This window comes from Choloepus didactylus, chromosome 21 (genome assembly GCF_015220235.1).
Source record: "Choloepus didactylus isolate mChoDid1 chromosome 21, mChoDid1.pri, whole genome shotgun sequence".
In the NCBI taxonomy this organism is placed as follows: domain Eukaryota; kingdom Metazoa; phylum Chordata; class Mammalia; order Pilosa; family Megalonychidae; genus Choloepus; species Choloepus didactylus.
The window spans coordinates 28872818-28896413 of record NC_051327.1 but is presented as its reverse complement, the minus strand read 5'-3'; the positions used below and the strand labels follow the sequence as shown (position 1 = coordinate 28896413).

Sequence of the window (23596 nt, the reverse complement as noted above, 5' to 3'; positions counted from 1 at the left end):
AAATTTAATATAAAATGTGTTAAATTTTACAGGAATGTCAAGTTAAATTACTTTAGAGCATTAACAAAAAGCAGGAGAGTGGCTGGCTCTCTGCCCCACTCCCCATCTTCCTCTTGCCATGATGGGTCTCCTGGCTGCCCCTGACCAGTCAGTGCTGCCCTGGACAGAGGCCCTGGGTTCAAGGCCTTTGGGCAGGCACTGATGGTGGGCTCAGGATTTGGGGAGCTCTTTCTGGTCACCAGCTCCCCTGTGCCATCACATCTGCCTGCCTGGACCACCAAGCCCACCCCATCCCCCAAAGGCCACCTCCGGATACCCCTCACTGCAGCGGAAGGGTCGAAGGCACCACCCATGGGCACCCTTGTTTCCCACTTACTCTTTGATGCTTGGCCACCCCAGGAGATGTGATGGCAAGGCAGAGAGTTTAACTCCTCAGACAGGTCAGGGAGGACTGGGCAAGGCCAGAGGGACTGGGGAAGGGGGAGGGCCATATCGTACCATCCATCCACCTGTCCATCCCGACTGTCCATCCTTCCGTCCATCTGTCCAGGGTCGTCAAGCCTCATCCTGAACTCTTTCCTGTCCTTCACTTTAATTCTTTCCTGCAACACTGTTCCCACCCTGTTCCAACGCGGGTCATCCCAGGCCGAGCGCACCGTCTTTCTTTCCACGGTTAATCACAGAGCGCCGACCACCTGCCCAGCACCAGGGGTGACACGGCGGGGAACGAGCCCGGCCTGCGCCCTCCCACTCCCAGAGGCTCGGCAGTGCCTCCCGGCCTGACCGCCCCCCGCGCCCGCCGCCTCCCCGCGTACGGCCCCCTCCTCCCCACGGGCCGCGCGCCCGGCCCCTTCCACGCAGGTCCCCGCGCAGGGCCGCCTCCTCCGGGCCGCGTGCCTCCTGCGCCTCGTCCTCCCCAGCCTCGCCGGCTCGCGCCACGGGGAACCCTGACCGCGCGAGCCCACGCTGCGCCCCAGCCCGCCCCCCGAGCCGCCTCCGCCCTGCGGCCCAGAGCCCAGGGACCCCGCGGCCTCTAGCCGCGCTCGGCGTGGAGAGGCCCGAACCCAGCGCGCACGCGCACTAGAGGGACGGGGGCTACAAACCCAGCGCGTGCACGAGAGGGGCGGGGCCGCGAGCGCCGCGCGCACGCGCACAAGAGGCACGGGAGGGGGTCTCGAACCTAGCGCGCGCGCACGGGAAAGCGGGGCCGCGCCCGCGTTAACCCCCTCCGTGCCGTCAGCGCGGCCCTCCTGGCCCCAGCGAGCCGCCCCCTGACCCACTCCAGGAAGCTCGCAACCAGCCCCAGGCAGCCCCCACCGGAAGACCACTCCTGGGGGGGAAATAAGCTAAGCGCCCCTGACGCGATTAACCACAGACGCCCTTGGCCCTTTAACACTCTCCTCGCTCACGGTCATTGGCTGCCGCGCTTTACGTCATCGCTGCGCGACGGACAGCGGCGCCTTCCCGCTCCCGAACCCTGACGACAGAACGGCGCCAGCCTCGGCGGCTGAGGAGAGCGGGAGGCGGCGCAGGCGGCGGGAAGATGTAAGTTCGGGGCGGAATCCGACCCCATCTGAGCTTCGGGGGCCGCCCGCTAGGCCCGGCGGGGCGCATCGTGGAGCCGGCCCGCTCCGCAGCCCCGAGGTGGGGACGGCGGCGCGGCGCGGGCTCTGAGGAGAAAGAGTGCGGGCCGGGGCGGGCGGAGGGGGAGGCGCCGAGGCCGCGGCCCGGAAGTGGTCGGGCCCGGCGCGGACGGAAGGGCGCCCGTCGCCCGGTGCGCTCTGCGGCGTGCCCAGCTAGGCCCCCGGGGCTCCGAGGAGCCGGCAGCGCGGCCTCCGCTCTCGGGGCCTCCCGCCGGGCCGAGACCCGGACCCGCAGCGTTCTGGAAGCGCTCGCGGCCCGGCGCCTGGACTAGGGAGTTGTGAGTGAACGCGGACGGGGAGGGCGAGGTCGGCGGCTGGGCGTGCGCGGGCTGGGTGCTTTGTGGGAGGCCCCGGAAGACCGGCTGATTCTCCCTTCGGGGTCGGAAGTTCAAACGTTTGCCCACGAACTTTTTCCGGGCTCCTGGGTGCCGGTCTCGGTGCCAGACCCTGGGGGCACAGCCCGGTGCGGTCCCCGCAGGTGACCGAGACGGGCACGGCCTCTGCTGTCGTGGAGTTCAGTGTCACGGGCCACCCTAGAGGGGAGGGTGCGGGAAGGTTAGGGTCAGTGGAGGAGGCGTGGACGAGGCTTCCCTGTCTGTTATTTCGCATGAATTGTGCCTAAAATGTACTTTCAAGTGGGAAAGGTGTTCAGAAGAGTCGAGCCGAAACCCATGTGCTCGGGATTTAACTGATCGTTCTCTCCTCTCTCTGGCTGTCGGCCGCGCACCATTCCGGAGAATGCGGGAGGTGACCGCGGTCCTGGCCTGTTACCCGCATTTGCATGAACCGAGAACCTCACCCTTTGCTTCCTAGCACCCGGCCGCACCCAGCAAAGCCCTCACTTATTCTGCAATTCTTCATTTTTAGAGTGCTTAAAAGTAACAGGTGGTGTTTGTTTTCACAAAGTGCATTCCAGGGTCTGCCCTCAAGATCTTTAGGGCTGGGATGGGGCCCAGGAATCTGAATGTGAAACCTGCAAGCTAGGTCTCTGCTGTCCAGTACCATAACCACTGGCCACATGGAGCTGTTGAGCACTTGAAGGATAATTGACCCAAGCTCAGAAGTTAAAATGCAAATCGGGCTTCAAAGACTTGGGAAAGAACATAAAGTGTTTAAGTAATAGTCCTATAACGATTACTTGTTGGAAAGAGAATATCTTGGATATAGTTTGTTAATTTTATTAAAAATAAGATTTTGCCTGAGTTTTATTTTTTGCAACGTGGCCACTGGAAAATTTTGATATGCTTGTGGCTCGCATTCTTCTGTTGGGCAGCTCTGTTCCAGGTGACCCTAACCCGGACAAGACAGGGACACCTGGGGGAGCATTCAGAAATCATGTGTCATTGGAAACAGTGTATGTGGGAAAAGAGCCTCCAAAAGTGGAGAAACAACCCTTCTTAAAAGAGTAGCTATCATTTATTGAGCTTTAACTGGGCACTGAGTCTCTTTGGTGGGTTAATTCCATGAGTGCCCTTGATGGTAAGGTGGGAACTGTAATTGTCACCCTATTCCAGATGAGAAGTTGAGGCTCAGAAAGTTTCAGTGCTTGTCCAAGGTCACACAGCAAAATCCTGAATCAAACCTGGGCTCTGTGCTCCTCCTGCTGAATTCTCCTGGTTGTCCACCTTATTGAGTGCTGCCGCCTATAGTAGTGTGTTGCAAGTGGCTTTATAGCCCTGGGAAGGAGCAGCAAGGTGGTGATCTGCTCTCCTCCACTTGTTTGACTGTCCAGAGCCAGGTGCTCTTCTTTCTTGGATCTGACACTTTTCCATGCAGCAAAATGGCAGCATTCTACACGTTCGGAAACGGGACCTGGATGCCATGCCTGGTCTGGGTCGCCTGCGGGCCTTTGGAGGTGAGGCGTAAGTTGGGACTGGTATCCTGAGGTCTTTGCTTCCAAATTCCAGCAAGTTGTTCCAAACCTCCCTGGAAGTACTAAAGGCTGCAGTCTCCAGGAAATAAGGCCACATAAGAAATTACTAGTTACCATTGATTAAACATATTGCAGTCTAAGCACTGTGCTTTTCATGCAGTGTCTCATACAATTCTAGTATCTACTTTGTTCCCCACCATTTTATTTTGAAAATTTTCAAACATACAAAAAAAGTTGAAAGAGTTGTACCCTGAATGCCCACATAACCACCAATAGAGCCTGCAAGTGACCTTCCTGCTCTCCGCTTTATCGTGTATCCAGCAATCACCAATCTTACTTTTTCTTGCATTTCAAAGAAAATTGTACTTTCCCCCTAAATACTGAAGTATGCGTACCACTAAAGTTCAGTGTTTCCAGAAACTACTTTTTAAAGTATCGTTTTCCTGCTTTTTTAATTGTCTATATAAGGCATTTTGTCTATTTATGTTTGGATATTAAGTGTTTTGATGCTGGTACCAGTTAGTTTTGGAATGCTTTTTGCTTCTGGTTATATAGCCAGTATATCCCAAAAGGAAATTACAGCAATAATTTCTCTGAGGAGAGCCACATTTGAGTTAGGCTTTTCCCTGTTTGCATTGAATGTGGCACTCTATTTTTCAAAAGGGCTTTAGAGAGCTCATCAAATGTTTGGGTGAAAAAGTGATATCATACAGCCTATAAAACAACACTCACAGGGCCAACCCCACCTCCTATAGGGGTGGAGAATCCTCCGTAGGGAGATGGGTTTCTGGCTGTGTGAACACTGCTTACTGTGCTCCCTTGCCAATTTTTCATGTGCTCAGCTTTTTACTGCAAAGTAGATTTGTTGTCTTGCCAATCCATTCACTCTTTAAATCCTTTTATCTTGTTATTAGGCTGCTCTTTGGCGTAAATTGCAATCGATTAGGGATCGTTTCTCAGAATCGAGTTAGCAGTGAGAGTTCAGATCAGTGAGGCCGCCATTGCTGCTTTGAACACTTCAGAAGGGGAGAATGGATTTATCAGGAGTGAAAAAGAAGAGCTTGCTAGGAGTCAAAGAAAATAATAAAAAGTCCAGCACTAGGTAATCCTTCTGTTAGATTTTTCTAGTGCTACTTCGGGGGTGCTCATTGCCAGGGACCCTCACAAAGGGGAAGGTTGGAAATGTTTTGCATTCAACAGTGAAAATGTCCTAAGCCACAGAGCATTTTGCTCTGAGGTTCCCTGGGCTCTCCAGCCCTCGTGGCTCCCTTCTGCGGGTTGTGCTGTTGTTTCAGGTTCTGGTCTGAAGGGCACACGTTCTCACACTCTTCCTCACCATCCAGGGCTCCTTCTCCTTCCAAACGCAAAGAACGCTCTGACGAGAAGTCCAAGGACCGCTCTAAAGACAAGGGGGCCACCAAGGACGAGAAGGATCGTGGCAGGGATAAAACCAGGAAGAGGCGCAGCGCCTCCAGCGGCAGCAGCAGCACCAGGTGGGCCTGCTGGCCGGGGCTAAACAGAGACCCTAATTTATGGGAAACTGGTTTGGGGTTTATTCTATTTATATGTAAAAGAGGGTGTTTGGGTTTTTTTCTTTTCTAGATGTTTTAAGGAACGTGTGGTAAATTTTGTTGAAAGTTGTGATTAGATCATCTAGCTTAGAGTGTATTTTTCATTGCAGCTGAAAACCGACCTGATCAGCCACCACCTCCCCAGCTAAATTGATGGTTCTAAACTTTGGCTTAGGCTCCTTCTTTCCCGTCACCAACTCCGTGTGGATGCGGCTTTCTCTCCCTGTCTAGGTCTTTGGCCTGGGGGTGGGGAGTGTAAATGTCTGGCTCTCACCTTCCTTTCCCACTGGGACAGCAGTGAGGCCTGAACTTAGAGGGCACCGATGCCCTCGGGGTCACTGGAGGCTTTGGGGAAAGTCTGCTGCCAAGCGTTGAGACGCCACCTCCTGTCCAACTGTGGCTTCCTCAACCTTGACCTCAGGTCTCGCTCCAGCTCTACCTCCAGCTCCGGCTCCAGTACCAGCACGGGCTCAAGCAGTGGTTCCAGCTCCTCTTCGGCCTCTAGCCGCTCGGGAAGTTCCAGCACATCCCGCAGCTCCAGCTCCAGCAGCTCCTCGGGCTCTCCAAGTCCTTCTCGGCGCAGACACGACAATAGGCGGCGTTCCCGCTCCAAGTGAGCATCCTCTCCGGGACCCCTTCCTGGGCCTGGCCTGGCGTGGTTCGGGAGCCTCCCCCAAGACTGATGCTTTACATAGGAACTTAAGTTGGCAAGCTGGGGCCAACTGTAAAAGCAAACAGGAGGCTTTCTGTCTTAATAGGATTTCTGAGATGGGTAATGGGGGTGAGCTGGTAGGAAAAGCTTCCCTACAAAAGATTGTCATGCTCACAGTTAACATCCCCACTAACAAGAAATCCAGTACATTTCAACTTGACGAAAACTGATGTTTTCTGGTTTTTTGCTTTGTTTTTCAATCAGATCCAAACCACCCAAAAGAGATGAAAAGGAAAGGAAAAGGCGGAGTCCTTCCCCAAAACCCACCAAAGTACACATTGGCAGGCTCACCCGGAATGTGACCAAGGTGAGGACTGGGGATGCCACTGCACAGTGGTGAGGTGTGGGGCAGCTGGCCTGTGCCGGAGGAGCCTTTCGGAGGGCTGTCGCGGTGCTGCGAGAGTCGGGCAGAGCATCGATTAAATGCATTAATGCTCCTTTAAATGGAACTTATCCAAATGACAGTGGTTCTCTTCAGAGAGGAATGTTTAAGTAAGTCTTCAGGTGGTAGATTCTGTTTGATTCTTACAGCAGTTGGTGCGAGAGCATTAGTGACCCTTCCTATCCCTCCAGGATCACATCATGGAGATATTTTCCACCTATGGGAAAATTAAAATGATTGACATGCCTGTGGAAAGGATGCACCCCCATCTTTCCAAAGGCTACGCGTATGTTGAGTTTGAGAACCCGGATGAAGCCGAGAAGGCGCTGAAACACATGGACGGAGGTGGGTGACCTTCCTGCGCCCTCTGACCTTTCACCTGTTCTATGCCACAGATCAACTATCCACTATGCCTTAATAGGAATTTCCAACCTGACTGCATGTCAGAATCTCCCTGGAACTCTTTCAGGATTCCAATTCTTAGTCAGAGGGAGTGTGTTTACCAAAAACATGAATTATGGAACATTAGTCTTGAAAAAGATTTAGCAAGTATGAGTATATGGACTTTTTAAGATTTTTCAGTCTGTTAGAAGCTTAAGAATCGAATGATGGTTACTTATAAATATATTCTTATGAATATAATGAAACTTTTTGTATGAGAGTAATTCCTTTAAAGTTTTTGAGAATGATTTTCTATTTTATTCCCATGTCAGCATTTTTAGGATTATTTTACTGAGTGACCAATTATCAGAATTCACAAAATATACAAAAGCTTGTACTTTATAACCATTGGTGACGTTCATAGCCATATGTACTGGGTGGGATGAACGCTTGTGGATAGTTTTCATTTTGTCTTCAAGTCAGCATTTTAAGGAATTTGAAGTTGGTCTCGGCCTAGCTCCCCGCTGCTGTCATTGAGGCCGCCGTGGCACACGACACCGTCTAGGCTCATGGTTCTTGTTGCTCCCTCCTAGCCCCGTCTCTCTGTCTGTTCACCACTACACCTCCTGCGTCTGGCACAGTGCCTGTTACCTTTTGTTTCCAACAGGACAAATAGATGGCCAGGAGATCACTGCCACAGCCGTGCTGGCCCCCTGGCCTCGGCCACCCCCCCGGCGTTTCAGCCCTCCCAGGAGAATGCTGCCACCACCGCCCATGTGGCGCAGGTCCCCCCCACGGATGAGGAGAAGGTAAATCCTCAGGGACTGACGGGGGCCAGTTTGGGTTTGTTTCACTTGCGGACATCCTATGAAATGCTTACTTGGGGCCCTTTGATTCAGCCTTGCCACCTTCTCAACTGGGGCTTCATAGTGGGGTGGGGACATCATGGCTTGGCCCCCAGGATCTCATCAGGCCCACCCCAGGAGGGAAAAGGAGGAGCAGGCGGTAGCCAAAGTAAGTGACGGGCTGAAGATGAGGGCCTAGAGGTGGCTCTGGTGTGTTTTCTTTGCAGTCAAGTGATGTGGCATCTCAGGGGCTTGGCATCCTGGACCTCTAAGTGCAGGGCCCCTTGGGCCCAGAGGGGAGGAAGTTTGGTTCAGAAGAATGGCAGCGGGCAGTTAATTCCCTTGGCCAAGGCCAAAGCTTGACCTCCCTTGTCAGTGGTGTTGAGCCCTCTGAAAACCAGGGACATCTGGGGCTGTACATTCCATCATGAGAACAGTGTTTCTCTTCCCAAGGCTCCATCTTGGTCCCATCAAAAGGGACATGTCCAGAGGGAGGGGGGCTGTCTGCCGAATGGCTCAGGGTTTCCTCTGGGGTGATGAAAGTGTTTCGGAGCTAGGCAGAGGGGGTGGCTGCACAGCTTTGTGGACACACAGTGCCACTGAGGTCTACATTTTTAAATGGCTATGTGTTATATGAACTAAAATTTTATATTTAAGAAAGATCATAGTTGCGGCGTTCTTCCACTTTGGTAGGTGAATCTACCGTTGTTTTTCCCTGAGTACTGGAAAGTAAACTAAAACGTGCAAATGAAGAGAGAGTAAAAGCTCTGCTGACTCTTCTTGTAGTTAAAAATAAAACTACAGAATTGTTCCTGAGAGGCGCCGGCCCTCACCCTGTGGTGCAAGGTGCTGAGCTGCTTCTGGGGTGCTTTGCTTTGTGGTGACGTGTTCTCTCCCCCCCCAGGTCCCGCTCTCCCAGGCGCAGGTCTCCCGTGCGCCGGCGCTCCCGGTCCCCTGGCCGCCGCCGCCACCGAAGCCGCTCCAGCTCCAACTCCTCCCGCTAAAGCAGCGGCAGAAGCCCCACGCCCCCAGAACTTAGTGCTCCCGTCCGACTACATTTTGTCACTTTTCTAGTCAAGGGAGGTAGGCAGGAAAGGAAATCCTTAACTCGGGGGGCTTCGAAGGCTGGGTGTGGCCCACGGGGGTGTTGGTTTGGGGTGAGGCCCTCCAGGGGTTCTGGCTGGAAAGTGCACCAGCTTTCTGGAGAGTTAGTTTAGAGGCAGGGCCAAGGGGGGTGGCAAGTGAAGCTGCACGGTGGCCATGCTGCCCCTGCTGGGGCCCATTTCTCCTCTCCCTAAAGGACCTGGAAGCACCTGGTGGCCTGGCCGTGCCCCTTGTGGCCCCTGGGGGGCACAGGTGAGCGTCTTTGCAGCTGCCCTTCCTGTTGGCCCGTCCCGAGCCCCCCTGCTCCGAGTCTTCTTCCAACCCCTAGGGTCAGAGCACCCCAAGAAGAGTCCCCGTTGCCCTGCATTTGTTGGTGTGAATGGTTTTTTATTTGTGCCCTTGCACCCACCCCATACCTCCCTCTCTGAAATTGGCGGGCAACTTGAGTGCTACTCAGCAGGGTCACCACGGAGCCACCACTGCAGCCATCGACGTTGCAAAGTGTATATTGCTTATTTGGCTTTTATTGTACAGTCAGTACTATAAAGTTCCTGTTTTCAGTTTTGTAACTTTGTAGCATTTTAGATAATGTTGTGTTTGTACTTTGTTATGTAGAAAGAATGGATTGTACTGAATAAACCTAGTGTTGAAAAGCAGGTCTGGAATAGGGTTCGCTGCCTCCTTCCGGCCCTTGGGTGTCTTTGTTGTTTTGTTTTTTAAGCTTCTGCTTTGAAAGAAGTGAAAGCACAATGTTTCTAGTACGTGACTCACTGAAAACAGGGTTTTGGTTTTATTTCTGCGGCCACACCCCCAGAATCTCAGGAGAGTATGTGGTTAGCCTGCCACCTTAGAAGGTGGTTTGTGCCCCCAGAGAGAACTGGAAACACTTCCCGGGTTGAAGAACAAACGAGTCCACCACCCCCACCCCGCCACCGCAGACCCGCTCCCCTCCGCCCTCCCCTGCCCGGCCGCCGGCCACCTCCGCTGCTCTCTCGGGTGGCCTTTCTGTCTCCCGCTGGCAGGAGGGGCGCCATCTGTGCGCTTCCACCAGCTGCGCGGGGTCCACGCCGTCCGGCTTCTGCCTGTCGGTTCCCGGCGGGGAAGGGGGTGGCCTGCCCCCGGCCTGGGCTGCACTGGACGCTCCACCCCGGGGGGCGGGAGGGCCGTCCGGGCGCGGAGAGCTGTTGTCGGTGTAACGGAAAACCTGCAGCAAATGCAGTCCCGGTAGCCCCACAGTTGCCCCTGGGACCATTTTGCCCTTGGTGTGGCGCCTCGTTGACCATCACATCAGCCACAGTCCGTCGTCCGCCTTCGGCCCCGCTGGGTGTGGTTTTTATCGTGACCCGTGTGCAGCCCGGAACTCCCCGTCAAGGGATTCACCCCGGGGCCCCGCCGGCCCCGCCCGCCTCGACAACCCCCCCCCCCCGGCGGGCCAAAATGGCGCTGGCTGCGGGGCGGCTCGGGGCGCGCGCTCTGCTCCGTCCAGGTGCGGTCTGCGGGGGCGGCGGGCCGGGCCGGGCCGGGCCGGGGGGCGCGGGGGCGCGGGGCTCACCCCCAACGCGTTGCGTCCGCAGGGGCCCTGCTCCGGGGCGCGGCCCTCGGGCGCACGAGGCGCGGCGGCGGGCAGCGGGGACGGCGCGCGGCGCCAGGCGAGCCAGCGGGTGCTGATGGAGGCGGACGCGGGCGCAGGTACAGCGGGGCCGGGGGGTCGGGGGCCCGGGGGGGGCGCGGGCACCGGCCGCTGGGGAGGAGCCCGCCAGCGCCCCCGGGTCTGCGCCCTCCGTCGGGGGCGGGAAGAGCGCCCGGTGCCCGGAGGCGGACGGAGCGCGTGTGACATTCCTGCCCGCTCCATTCCCGGCCAGTGGGAAAACTCGTTTCCAAAGGGCACGGAAAGGAAGCTTGGCTTTAAAGGTTCTGTTTCTGGTGCACTTCGAGCCTGACAGTTATCTCACTAGCTCATTATGAGGACTAAACACTCCGTGTTTTTAAACTTTGGAGGATGTGATCCTTTTTCTAGTCCATTACATTGGCAGTATTTTGGAAGGAAATGTTTTAGTTTTCTACTTCTTGGTGCAGACCCCAAAAACGGGGCCAGGGAGCCCTTTCAGAACAGCTGGTGAAATTGGAGGCAGGTAAGGCCTAGAGGCCTAGAGCTAAAACCCTGTGCGCCGCCCCCACTGGACAGGACCCCAGAGCTGGCCCCGGGGAAGGCTTGGGGTCAGGAGAGCAGGAAGCAGAGACTGGAAAAGTTGCGGGCTCAGGAGCTCCTGGCCCCGGCCCCCCAGCTCTAGAGCCCTGGCCTTTCAGTGCCGGGTCCCTGCTGCTCCCCAAACAGGCTGCAGCTGCCACCCTCCTCCACCTTCTCCTCCAGCTGCCCCCACGCACACCCCCACCTCCTGCCACCCATACCTTTGCACAGTAGTGGGGTGCCCTGCTCCTGCCCATTTGGCCCATCTCACCTGTCCAGCTGCCTCTCTGAGTTAAGAACTGAGTACAAGTGTGGCCACAACCTAAAAGGATCAAGTCTATGGCAACTTGAAATATTTATATCAAAAAATCCAGAAACAAATGTGTATGTATATAAAGATACAGGTGAAATAATGGTTATTTGCCAAAAAGTTTTCCCACTAAATCATGTAAGAACTGGCTAAATTCAGCGGCTTAGAGCTATAGAAAGTAGAGTTTGGGGCCAGAAAAGTGGCCTGATTCTGTCCCTACTACTAGTGAAACACAATTGAAATACTAAGATCCAGGTAACCTTCAGGGCAAAGTGTTTTAAAAATATTTTGTTTGGAGACAATACACACTAAATGTCAGTAAGAGGTGGGTATAAGGGAGGGGTGTGGGATTTTTGGTGGTGGTGTTTCTCCTTTTTTTATTTTTTTATTTTTTCATTTTTTCCCTCTTCTTTCTTTGGGAAGAAATGGAAATGCCTCACATAGATTGTGGTGGTGAATGCACAACCGTGTTATACCAGGAACCACTGATTGTTTACTTAGGATGGATTGTATGGTGTGTAAATAAAACTTTAAAAATTAAAAAAAAACCTTTTTGTTTGGAAAAAGAATAGTCTTCCAACAAATGGTGCAGGGACAACGGGCTCTCCATGTGGACGAGAACGAAGGGGAGCCCCTGCCTCACATCATACACAAAGATTTACTCAAAATGGATCAGTGACTTTAAATACAAGAGCTAAAACCGTAAAACTCCTAGACGAAAACACGTGCTCATGGATTTGGCAGTGCATTCTGAAATGAGATGCTGAAAGCGTGAGCGACAGAAGAAAACAGATAAATTGAATTTCATCAAAATTTAAAACTTCTGAACATCAAAGGACGTTATCAAGGAAGTGAAAAAACAGCCTATAGAATGGGGAGGAAAATCATATGTATATGACATGTGGTTTAACATCCAGAATATATAAAGGACTCCTACAGCTCAACAAGAAAAAAACAAACGGCTCAATTAAAACGTGGGCTAAGAATTTGAATAGACATTTCTCCATAGAAGATCTATAAATGGCCAATAAGCACATGAATATCAGCCATCAGGAAAGTACAAATCGAAACCACAAGATCCCACTTCACACCCACTAGGATGGTTGTTATTAAAAAAAAAAAAAGGGAAAATAACGTGTTGGCGAGGACGGGAAGAAATTGAAACCTTGTGTGTGGTTGGTGGGAATGTAAAATGGTGCAGCCACCAAAGAAAAGTTTGGCAGCACAAGAAGTCAAATATAGAATTACCGTATCAGTTGCACTCCTGGATCTGTCCAAAAGGATTGAAGCAGGAACTTGAACAGATTCTTGTCCACCTACTTTCACAGCAGCGTTATTCACGAGCCAAAAGGTGCAAGCAACCCAAGTGCCTTTAGCAGATGGAGAGAAAAACAAAATGTGGCCCGTCCACACAATGGCATATTAATCAGCCATAAAGAAATATAGTTCTGGTATTTGCAAGAACACAGATGAACCTTGGAGACATCATGCTGTGTTGAAAGAAGCCAGGCACAGAAGGATAAATATTGGTTCTGGAATATCCAGAACAAGCAAACTCATCAAGTCAGAAAATAGGGGAGAGGTGACTGGGCCTGGTGGGGAGGGAGCTGTTTCTTGGTGTGTATAGAGTTTCTGTTGGCAGCGATGAAAAAGTGTTGGTAACGATGACAGAGATAGTAGCACAGGTTGTGAAAGCAGTTAGTGCTGTGTTAATGTAATTGAGTACTGTATTTAGGCTGATTTTAGAGCATTCAGGAAGCATTTATTTAGCAACCACTGTGTGCCAGAGATATGGCACACAGTGCCCCTCCAGTAACTCGTCTTCACCTTCGGCCTCGTGACCTCTCCCCCAGTGGGCTTGCTCTCTGCCCCAGGAGGCTCCTCTGTGCCCAGGAATCATTTCCCACACACTCTAGGGTCCATTTCAGAAACCTCCCTCCAGACCAAGTTTGGGCATCTCGTTTCTAGAAGTTTTGATTGCTTATTTCTCGTAGACATGAACGCATATACTTGTAGCCAGTTAATACCTCTCACGGAGGTTCCAGAGGAATCCAAAAATGCCCTTCCGGAACGGTGGTGTTTCTGAAGCCTTCGGGGTCTGCTTGTGGGACAGGAGAGGGGCAGGTGACCTGAGGGAAGGCCCTTGTCCCTCCTGCCCGGTGCCAGCCCCAGAGGGGCGCTCTCCGCTGCCGCCAAGCCAGTCATCCAGAGACCCGCTGGAGAACGTCCAATCCCCATATTTTTAACCTGTGTGTCACTCAGTGTTCTCCAGAGAAACAGAACCAGCAAGACACACGTGTACGCACAGCCTCTGCGTCCTGTGCACGTGCACGTGCGTGCACGCGATTAGAGATTTATTTTAGGGAATCTTCTCTTGTGGTTGTGGGAGCTGGCAAGTATGAGTGTTGTAGAGCAGGCTGGAAATTCGGGCAAGAGTCGTAGTCTGGAAACAGTTTCTTCTCCGGGAAGCCTTGGTTTCCACCCTCAGGGCCTCTGCCTTTCGGACAAGGGCACCCACGTTATGGAAGGTCGTCTGTTCGCTTGAGGTGGGGTGTGTGGAGGTGTGTGGAGGCGTACGGACCACCTCCGCGGCAGCGTCCAGGACAGCCGGCCGCCCAGCCGCCCAGCCGCCCAGGCCCGTGGCCCTCACACCCCCGTCCTTCAACGAGCGGGAACTGGGGTGTCCCTCACCACCCCGAGCTCCTCCTTGCACATCTGGTTCTTCGGTTTTTCCCAAAACACAGGGCTTCGCTTACTCCCTGGAGCAAAGGGGACCCCAAGGCCACTTCCTTCCCCCGCACGGCAGGGGACCAGCTGCCGGAGGATGAGAAGCACGGGAAGGATCGGACGGGTTGATGAAGTACAAGCAGAGCAGACGTCAGAAGCTGGCAGGGAGATTTTGAGAGTGAAAAAGACCCGTAACAAACACCACCAGCCTCTTCCAGAAGAGGAAGAAGTGAAGGGGGATGCCCCCTGCGGCTGGGGCCGGGCACGAGGCAATCGTCAGGTTACAGGATGGATTTTTCTTTTCATGCATGTCTTTACTTTATTGCTCATCTCCCCCTACATGGATACAATCACAGTCACAAGATAAAAGCTATATAGTTACACAATCAGTATCCAAGGCCACCGCTCCTGGGCTACAGTTCAGCAGTTTCAGGGATCTCCCTCTGGCTGTCCTAATACTCTAGAATCTAAAAAGAACTATCTATATAATGGTCAGTAGTCGTAATCATTTGTTAAATCCTAACTTCTCACAACTCCTCCGTGTCATCTGATCGTTCTCTCAGTCTTCAGGGATATCTGGGCAAGACCATTCAAACTTCTTCATGCTAAAAAGGGGTGTCGACATTATTTTGTATAGTCATTTTTTTAAATGAGACCATACAATATTTATCCTTTTGTTTCTGGCTTATTTCACCTCGTTGCCTGCTTCACGACTTCATTCCTTTCTGTAGCCTCACGATATTCCATTGTACACACACACCACAGCTCACCCTTCCACTCATCAGTCGATGGCCCCTTAGACCACCTCTGTCCATGGGCATCGTGAACACTACCACCATGAACATTGGTGTGCAAATGTCTGTTCGTGTCCCTGCTTTCAGATCTTCTGGGCATAGACCAAGTAGCAGAACTGCCAGGTTGTAGGACAACTCAGTATTAAGTTTTCTGAGGAACCACCAAACTGTCTTCCACAGCGGCTGCACCATTTTTCATTCCCGCTGGCCGTGAATGAGTGTTCCTCTCCACCACTTACAGTTTCCTGTTTAATGGCTGCCATTCTACTAGATATGATACGATATCTCATTGTGGTTTTGATTTGCACTTTCCTAATAGCTAATGATGTTGACCATCTTTTCATGTGCTTTTTAACCATTTGTATTTCCTTTGGAAAAATGTCTGTTCATATGTTTTGCCCATTTTATAATTGAGTTGTTTGTCCTTTTGTTGTTGACTTGTAGGGTTTCTTTATATATGCTGGATATCAAGCCCTTATCAGATACACGTTTTCCAAATATTCTCTCCCACTGAGTTGGCCGCCTCTTCACCCTTTTGACAAAGTCCCTGAATCACTGAAGTGTTCGGTCCTGAGGAGATCCCATTTATCTATTTTTTCTTTCGTTGCTGGTGCTTTGGGTGTAAGGTCTCAGAAGCTCCCTCCTGGCACTAGGTCTTGAAGACGTTTCTCCAGGATGGATTTGGACTTTGTCGGAAGCCTTTACTTATCAACCAGAGTCCTCGCCGAGAATGGACGGGGGGTGGGGTTCCGGCTGGGGCTGCCTGGCAGGACGTGCAGCCCCCACCTCGCTCCTGCAGCCCTGGCATTGGTGGGTGAGGGGCGAGGTCCCGGGGTGGTGGTGTGGCCAGACCCTCCGGGGGTGCCACAGGACAGGAGACGGGGGCAGGGCAGCCGCGGTCGGGATCAGGGCAGGGAGCGCCGTGCAGAGCCGGGCCTTCCATTTCATCCTCACCAGACCCGGGAGTGGGCAGCGGCCTCCTCTGCTTTCCTTCCTTCCTTCTGCTGGCGGCCTGACCCCTCAGAGCCATGCTCCCCGGCTCGCACCCTCCTCGACACGTCTGGGGGAGAAGCACCTGTCTCAGCAAAAACTGGACGGACTCTGCCCCACGGAGCTCTTGGGGAAGGAAGAGAGCCTGCTGCTGGGTCTCAGATCTGAACTCCTTCCTGTGGCTGAGCTGTTGTGGATGGACCACGGAGCTGTCCCGGATACCAGGGCTCCCGCCATTTGGCTCTTGTGCAAATGCTGTGACGGCCATCGGCGGGCAGGGCTCTGTGTGCGTCCCGCTCTCCATTCTCTGGGACATGCACGTTCCCCCAGCAGCACGCGGGGGTCCCAGCGTCTCCCATCTCCCCCCACCCTCACCAGCACCCGAGATTCTCTCTGACTCCAGCCGTCCGTGGAGGGCAGCCTTCCCGCCTGTTTTAAATCCTTTGTTCACAGGAAAGGAAAGAAAATGCTGTCTTAAATGTTAAAAACACACGTTGCTTTGTTAAAATTAAACAAGTGTGTTTTAAACACAGAAGTTACCCCTAGGGCAGGAAGCTTCCCAATTTCCCCTCCTTTGTGGGTTCGGTTCCAGGTCCGGGTGGGTCCTTGCCCGGGTCTCCCCAGAGCTTTCCCTCCAGGCTGAGCGCCCCCCCTCCTGGGGCTTCCCTTCCGGGCTTTGGGGGCACAGCCGAGCCAAGGCGGGTGCAGCTGACAGCGCATCGCCTGGCGCAGTGAGGGGGGAGTGGGGGCCGGAGCCTAGTGCCCTGGGGTGAGCCGTGCACCCCACCATTGACGGGCTGGGGATGTGGCGTGATCAGGTCTGTGTTGAAGTCACACAGAAAGGGGGTCACCCCAAGACCCATGCCCAAATGTGGTGAGCCCGGGGTGCCCCATTCCTGCCCGTGCTTCATGGAGCGACCGTCCACAGCGGCCCAGGAGGCGTCTCGGTCCAGCCTGCGGCCTTCGCTGCATCCTCGTGTGACTGAATCCCCAGAGCCCTGCAGAGCCCCCTCTGCCACCTGAGCCCCCGGGAGGCCGCGTCCCCTGGGGCCCCTTCCACCTGCTCAGAACCTGATGGTGTGTCCGACGCTGGCCGGCTGCTCGTGTTTGCGCCCACGCGGGCCTCAGGCTTTCCTCTCCCAGTGCCAGGACCCCAGGAGCAGAAGGCCGAGGCCTCTGTGTTGTGAACTGAGACCCAGCAGGGCCCCAGGGCTGTGGGGCTGTCCCGGCAACTTCGCTGTCGATCTGAGACGATCCTGCTGGGACGGGGAGTGTATCAAAGTCTCCCGTGGCCGTGGCGATGAGCGATTGCTCTGTCGCCAAGTGCATTCTTTCCCTTTCCACTTTCCCACGAGGGGTGGCCGTGCTGAGACTGAGGAACCCCCCAGTCAACAGCCTCAGCCTGGAGCTGCTGACGGAGCTGCTCATCAGCCTGGAGAAGCTGGAGAATGACAAGACCCTCCGCGGCATCATCATCACCTCGGTACGAGCGGGTCCAGCTCCCGTCTGACCTCTCCGGCCCCTGGGCTCGCTGCTCAGTCAGCTGCGTCGGGGTCCAAACGCAGGTCACCCAGAAAAGCGAGCACCTGCCGTCACGGCGGATGCCAGGCCACCCCGGGGGCCTCTGCAGAGGGTCTCGTGCAGCCTGGGAGTGGCCCGGGGCCCCAGTTGTGTTCGTGTGCCTGGGACAGGGCGGCCAGCTGAGCTTGAGACCACTGCCTCCAAGGGGATCCCCCGAGCTGTCACTGTCAGCCCACTTGCCCGCCTGCCAGCTCGCACTTCCTCTTTGGGGCAGGGGCTGGAAGTCGGGGTCTCCTTCTCATTCTCGAGGGCCCCGCGGCCCTGGCTTGGGTGCTGGCAGGCACTGGTAATGCACCCGTGATGCTGTGTCATTGCCAGGGCGGGGGGCAGCCCCTGAGGGAGGGTAGATCAGAACCACGGTCCCTGCAGACGCCAGGCAGGCCCACGACCCGGGATACCACACGCACGATGCCAGGACGGGTGTGCTTACGACGGCGAGGGAGCCAAACCCCACCTGCCTCTCTCGTATTTCCTGGTTTGAAGCTGGAAGGGGAAGAACGTATCTGGAAGTAGTGGGAGACTGAGCCCCGGGGGGCCTGGGCCTCGCCGGGTGGCCCCCTGACCTGCCCTCCTGCCCCCCCCCCAGGACTGCCCCGGTGTCTTCTCAGCCGGCCTGGACCTGCTGGAGATCTGCGGGCGGAACCCGGCGCATTACGCCGAGTACTGGAAGGCTGTGCAGGAGCTGTGGCTGCGGTTCTACCTCTCCAACATGGTTCTGGTGGCCGCCATCAACGTGAGTGCCCGCTCCCCCCGGCCTTGTGGGCACTGGCTGGGGGCTTTCGGAGGGGAAGGGGCAGTTGGGGTGCCCCTCTGACCTTCACAGGTGAATGTGCCGTGACGGACCAGCGTGACATGTTGGGGGACACAGGTAGAGGGGAGTGGCCGGAGAGACGAGGTCAAGAGGAACAGGGGCTGCGTGGGGGGCCTGGGCTCCTGCAGAAACGTCCCTCGGGCCGGGCTCAGGATGCACCGTGCGGGCAGGGGCAGGGGGCCTTGAGGGAAGGGGATGCGGGGCCACCTGCCCATCTCTGGGGCCATGAAGGGCAAGAAGTGGGTACCCTGGACACCTCAGCTGTGGCGGGAGGGGATGGCTCGGGGTCAGTGCCTGCCGGACATTTGACCCCAGGACAAAAGCCACAGAACCCCAAGGATGGGTGCTGCTCCACCCTCCCTACACCCACTGCCCAGCCGTGGGGTGTCAGAGCACCCAGGAGCCCCTCCTGCAGGAGAGGTGTCTCGCTCCCCCCACAGGGTGCCTGCCCAGCCGGCGGCTGCATCATCTCCCTGAGCTGCGACCACCGTGTCCTGGCCGACAACCCCAAGTACACCATCGGCCTGAACGAGACCCTGCTGGGCATGATCGCTCCCTTCTGGTGAGGCGAGGGCTGCATGGGGCCGGCCCCAGGTGACCCCGAGGCCCAGGAGCTGGGGCCCAGGGTGAGCGGGTGCTTGCGTTGCAGGTTTAAGGACACACTAGTGAACACCATCGGGCACCGGGCAGCGGAGCGTGCCCTGCAGCTGGGGCTGCTCCTGCCACCGGCAGAGGCCCTCCAGGTGGGCCTGGTAGACCAGGTGGTACCCGAGGAGCAGGTGCAGGCCGCCGCTCTCTCCGAGATGGCACGCTGGATGGCCATCCCAGGTAAGGGGTGCGAGAAGGGCAGCCTGGCCATGGGGGCCTTCCACCATCCCACCCTGGCCCGACACTGCCGGTGAGAGCAGGGTGTCCTCACCTTGAAAGCCCCCTGCGGGTCACCCCGGGCTGCACAGGCCTGTGCTCAGGGCAGCAAGCGGGGCCGACTGGTGGCAGAGCGCAGGGGCCAGCAACTGTCCGTGAAGTGCCAACAGTATTAGCTGTGCAGCCACGTGGCCAGTCCCAGCCCTTAGCTCCGCCATTGTCAGCGGTTGCATGTGTGTCTGACTGCCAATAAAACTTTATTGGTGGGCACTCAAATTTGAATTTCATATTATTTCCACATCGCAAAATATCCTTTTGATTTCTTTTTTTCCAACTACTTAAAAACGTATGACCATTCTTAGCTCACGAGTCACAGGAAAATAAAAACAAAGAGCTGCAGCCCAGGTGTGCCAGCACCTGATGAAATCACACGGCCGAACACTGCACAGCTATTGATTGTGCCATTAGTTTTCATGACGTGGAAAAGGATCTCAGTACGTAGTTGAGCAGGAACAACAGGTTATAAAGGTAGTTTCTCTTTTACAGAGGCAGTGGGGAACAGGTGATTTTAATTTTTTTAAGTTTTCTCCCCCAGCTTCTGTCCAGACCCCCCAGCAGGGCCGGGCGTCCCGGGCTGGCTCTGCTGAGAGGGGCCTGTCCTCCCCAGACCACGCTCGCCAGCTCACCAAGGCCATGATGCGGAAGCCGACCGCCGAGCAGCTGCTGAAGCAGCGGGAGGCTGACCTTCAGCACTTCGTCGACTTCATCTCCAGGGACTCCATCCAGAAGGGGCTGCAGGGGTACTTGCAGAAGCTGAGGCAGAGGAAGGGCTGAGGCCGCACCGCCTCGGGGGCAGACCCGGCTCCTGGTGAGCCTTCTGGTCCCGGGGTCGGAAATCAGCATTTTTTCAAGTTACGGGTCGTTTCGGCTCTTGGTTTTGTAGATCTCATCGGAAGGGCCTGTTCTTTATTTACAGCCAGGGCCACCCACGAGAGCTTTTTCTGCGCAGCAGGATGAGGAGCTGGAAGGCCCTGGAATGACGAGGCCACCTGGCCAGGGTGAGAGCCCTAAGCTGCAGGCAGCCACTCGGGACCGTGGCACCGGCTCCACTGAGCACGCTGCAGAGTCAGGAATAAAGCCCTTGGGTTGCCTCTCCCCCGGCCTCTGGTCTCCCTGCTTACTGGGCGTGAGGGAGTCACGGGGTTGCAGGACTGGGGAATGGGGGGTGGGGGGCCGGGAGTCAGGGCAGTGGGCGGTGCATCGGGTACTGCAGCCCAGGACCAGGGGAGACGTGGCCCGCGGGGAGGGAGAGGGTCTCAGCGCCTGCACTGTGAAGGTGACTGATTGCTGCCCGCCGCGGCTGCCTGCTCCCCTCACAGCACTCGGGCCTCAGGGCTCTTAGAGGCTTTTAGAGTTCACTGCTCAAGCTGCTGCCTGACTCCTAGCAAGACGTGAAGTGGCCAGGCCAGGGTGGCCCTGTTCCCTAAGGGGCTGGAGCCACTGGCCACCCCTGGGGCTGCGGGACTGAGCTTGTGCCCCAGAAGGAGTGGAGGCCTGGGAGGGGCTGACGGCGACCCAGGCGCTGTGCTGAGGGTGGAGAGCGGGTGCAGCTCCCCACGGAGCCCTAGGAGGCACATGCCACGGCCCCGTTGTACAGATGGTGGGGAGACTGAGTTCCCAGTGGTCCCGTGACGTGTGCATGGCTTCCGTCCAGGCCAGCGGGAGATGGGGTGCTGGCTCCCAGGCTGGGGTACCCCTGCCCTGGGCCTCACTAGGGGGTGGCCTGCTGCTCTGGAGGAGCCACAGGGGCCGAGCCACGTGGCCAAGTCTGCAGGTAGCCGGTCCTGGGCAGGCCGTGGGCTGTCAGCTGGACTTGAGGGTCACCTCCACGGGGAAATGGTCGCTGATGGCGAGAGCCTGGAGAGAGAGGTGGGGCGGGAGCCTCAGGGGCCGCCGGGAGCCCTGCGCTGCGCCCCTGCCCCGCTTGGGCTGGAGCCACTCCTGCCGTCGCAGATCTGGGCCCTGGCCCCCTAAGGGCGTTCCTCCGAGCGCTCACGCGGCGGGCGCCCCCGCCCCCCAGCCCCGCGCCCACTCGCCTGGGCCTGGTCGAGGCCGAACTCCTCCTGGAAGTCGTGCACGGCGGCCGACTGGGGCTTCAGGCTCCTGCGCAGGCGGGCGCCGCAGGCCACGATGCGGTCGTAGGCGCAGTCGGAGCTGCCCACCGTGGTGTCGGCGCTGTCCGGGATGAGCCACCGGAAGACCTCGCTGCTGCGCAGGCGGATGGCCGCCCAGTCCTGCGCCCGCACGTAGCTGCAGTCGGCGTTGAAGTCGCCCAGGAACAGCATGTCCTGCGGCGCGCACAGCCCGTCTGAGCGCCGGGGCCGCCCCCCGCCCCGCGCCCCAGGTCCCCGACCCCCGGGGCTTACGTCGGTGCCCCACTTGTCGATCACGTCCAGGTACACGTCGTAGAGAGCGTCGATCTCCGCCACAGCCTGGTGCGGCGCCGCGTGCAGCGGGACCAGCACCAACTCCTTGGCGGCTGCGGGCGGGGGGCGCGGTCAGAGGCCGGGGAGGGGGCGGCCGGGAGGGAGGGGCGGGCCTGTGGGGTAGGGAGCTGCTTGCGGGAGGGGCGAGGAGGGAGGCGCGGGGTGGGCGGGGCGAGGAGGGCGGGGCGGGCTGGGCGAGGAGGGAGGTGCGGGGTGGGCGGGGGCGAGGAGGGAGGCGCGGGGTGGGCGGGGGCCCTGTCGGGGTGGGCGGGGCGAGGAGGGCGGGGCGGGCGGGGCGAGGAGGGAGGTGCGGGGTGGGCGGGGGCGAGGAGGGAGGCGCGGGGTGGGCGGGGCCCTGTCGGGGTGGGCGGGGCGAGGAGGGAGGTGCGGGGTGGGCGGGGGGCGAAGGAGGGAGGCGCGGGTGGGCGGGGCGAGGAGGGAGGCGCGGGTGGGCGGGGCGAGGAGGGCGGGGCGGGCGGGGCGAGGAGGGAGGGAGGCGCGGGGTGGGCGAGGGGAGCGGAGGGGGCGGAGGGGCGCGGGTGGGCGGGGCCCTGTCGGGGTGGGACGGGGCGAGGAGGGAGGTGCGGGGTGGGCGGGGCGAGGAGGGAGGCGCGGGTGGGCGGGGCGAGGAGGGAGGCGCGGGTGGGCGGGGCGAGGAGGGAGGCGCGGGGTGGGCGGGGGCGAGGAGGGAGGTGCGGGCGGGCGGGGCCCTGTCGAGTGGGCGGGGCGAGGAGGGAGGCGCGGAGCGGGCGGGGCCCGTCCAGGGGCGGGGCGATGAGGAGGCGCGGGTGGGCGGGGCCCTGTCGAGTGGGCGGGGCTCGCCTCACCAGAGACCGGGGCCCGAGAACTTGACCACGAAGGCTCCACGGCTGAAGATGTCCTCGGGTCCGGGTAGTGGTAGCTGTCCACGACCGACACCACGTCCTTCCTGGGGACAGAAGGCGGTGGTCGCGCCGGGGGGCCCGCCTTGGGCCCCGCGCGCTCCCTCCCGCGACCCCGCCCCTCACCTGTAGACGAACAGGTACATTTCCTTGTACTGGTCCCGACCCAGCGGCTCGCTGCTCACGAATTGGTACTCGTGCGGGGACACGCTGCGGGACACGGGCCCGGTGCAGGGTCAAGGCACCGGGCCGAAGCCCGGGGCCCGACCGGGCTGGCGACGCGCGGCCCTGCCCGTCACACCTGCTGATCCGCTCCATGAGCGCGGCCACGGCGCTCAGGTCGGGGTCCCGCACCTCCTGCACCAGGATGACGTCGTAACCGGCCAGGATCTGCGGGAGACCGGGAGGCTGCCAGGGGCCGGGTCACGCGCGGCCGGTTCGCCCAGGGCAGCCCCGCCCGGGCCCGGCCCTCACCTGCGCGATGACGGGGGCCGCAGGCCGGGTCCGACACCTTGCTGTCGCCGAAGCTTCTGGATGTTGAAGGCTCCGATGCGCAGCGCCGCGGCCCCGGCGACCCCCAAGCGCCCAGAAGCGCGGCCAGTAGGGCGCGGGGCCCGCCCATGGCGCGCGGCCGGCGGGACTGGGAGGGCAGACGCGGCCGCGTGAGCGCGGAGCCGGGGCCAGACGCCCGACCGCGGGGGCCCGGGGCCGGGGCCGGGTCTGCTGCCGGGACGCGTCCTCCAACTCAGCTCTCCAGGCCTCCCCACGGCAGTCCTGCCACTCCGCAGGGAAACTGAGGCCAGAAGGGAGACACCGTGATCCCACCCAGTCCCAGCTCAGCCCTCCCTACACTCACCTGAGTTTAGGATGGCAGGGGCAGAGGCTGAGGGTCCCCGTCCAAGGAGGGGTGCGGGGTCCAAGCTGGGGGCAGGACTGGGACAGTGAGGGGCAGCGCGGGCTGGCTGGCAGCAGCTCCGGCACCGGGGTGCAGGCCAGTATTTGAGGTCCTGGCCTGGGGAGGGGCCAGGATGTGCCAGGTCCCGCCCCCTCGGCAGAACTAGGCACCCCAACTCCTGGTTCCCATTCCCAGAGGCCCCCAAGGAGGAGGGGGGGTGGCCAGGGATCCATGCTGAGCCCATTCAGGAGCCCAGCCTTGCCTGAGAAGGGTGCAGAAGCCCCCTGCCCAGCCCCCAAGGGTCAGGTCAGGACTCAGAACTCTGGCCTTGTCCCCACCCCCAAACCAGGTCACCAGAATCTGCCTCCTTGAGCGCTTCGTGCCACACCCCCGGGAACCACAGCACAGCACAGGGAAGATGGCCCCATCTCAGGACCCCCCCTCCCACTGCCCACCCTCCACCCCACCCTCACCCAGGGGTGGGCAGAGACAGACTCAGTGCAGGCTGTGCCCCCGCCCCCAGGCTCCCTGGGAGACAGCACCCCCTCCAGCGGCCTC

General features: G+C 58.1%; 3 protein-coding genes across 8 annotated transcripts; 2 read left to right on the top strand and 1 right to left on the bottom strand.

Annotated features, from left to right (window-relative positions):
- Positions 1-1392: 1392 nt before the first annotated feature.
- RNPS1 (RNA binding protein with serine rich domain 1) lies at positions 1393-9168 on the top strand. Of its 6 annotated transcripts, none has more exons than XM_037815129.1 (8): positions 1393-1545; positions 4431-4618; positions 4860-5009; positions 5521-5700; positions 6004-6106; positions 6373-6526; positions 7230-7371; positions 8312-9168. In XM_037815129.1, exons 2-8 carry the CDS (start codon positions 4548-4550, stop codon positions 8409-8411), a joined length of 900 nt encoding a protein of 299 aa, XP_037671057.1. In that variant the 5' UTR covers positions 1393-1545; positions 4431-4547; the 3' UTR covers positions 8412-9168. The 6 variants fall into 6 exon arrangements, with proteins under 6 accessions (XP_037671057.1, XP_037671052.1, XP_037671058.1 ...); XM_037815124.1 differs by having other exon boundaries at positions 5509-5700; XM_037815126.1 differs by lacking the exon at positions 1393-1545 and adding an exon at positions 1626-1644 and having other exon boundaries at positions 5509-5700.
- A 765-nt stretch (positions 9169-9933) lies between these two features.
- ECI1 (enoyl-CoA delta isomerase 1) lies at positions 9934-19932 on the top strand. Its single transcript, XM_037814141.1, is given in 9 exon segments — positions 9934-9997; positions 10086-10126; positions 10128-10200; positions 16876-17003; positions 17688-17834; positions 18353-18474; positions 18562-18740; positions 19444-19644; positions 19753-19932. Coding segments are annotated over 8 exon segments (906 nt in total). The 5' UTR covers positions 9934-9948; the 3' UTR covers positions 19611-19644; positions 19753-19932.
- On the bottom strand, positions 19026-23123 carry DNASE1L2 (deoxyribonuclease 1 like 2). The gene is given in 11 exon segments (XM_037814143.1): positions 19026-20693; positions 20873-21124; positions 21203-21375; positions 22076-22144; positions 22147-22190; positions 22270-22353; positions 22445-22533; positions 22618-22632; positions 22634-22672; positions 22674-22724; positions 22727-23123. Coding segments are annotated over 11 exon segments (909 nt in total). The 5' UTR covers positions 22766-23123; the 3' UTR covers positions 19026-20639.
- Positions 23124-23596: the final 473 nt, after the last annotated feature.

Coding starts and splice junctions, on each gene's coding strand:
- RNPS1 (XM_037815124.1), top strand. CDS start 4,548: ATGGATTTATCAGGAGTGAAAAAGAAGAGCTTGCTAGGAGTCAAAGAA. Junction 4,619..4,859: donor AATAAAAAGTCCAGCACTAG/GTAATCCTTCTG, acceptor CTCACCATCCAG/GGCTCCTTCTCCTTCCAAAC. Junction 6,527..7,229: donor GCTGAAACACATGGACGGAG/GTGGGTGACCTT, acceptor TGTTTCCAACAG/GACAAATAGATGGCCAGGAG.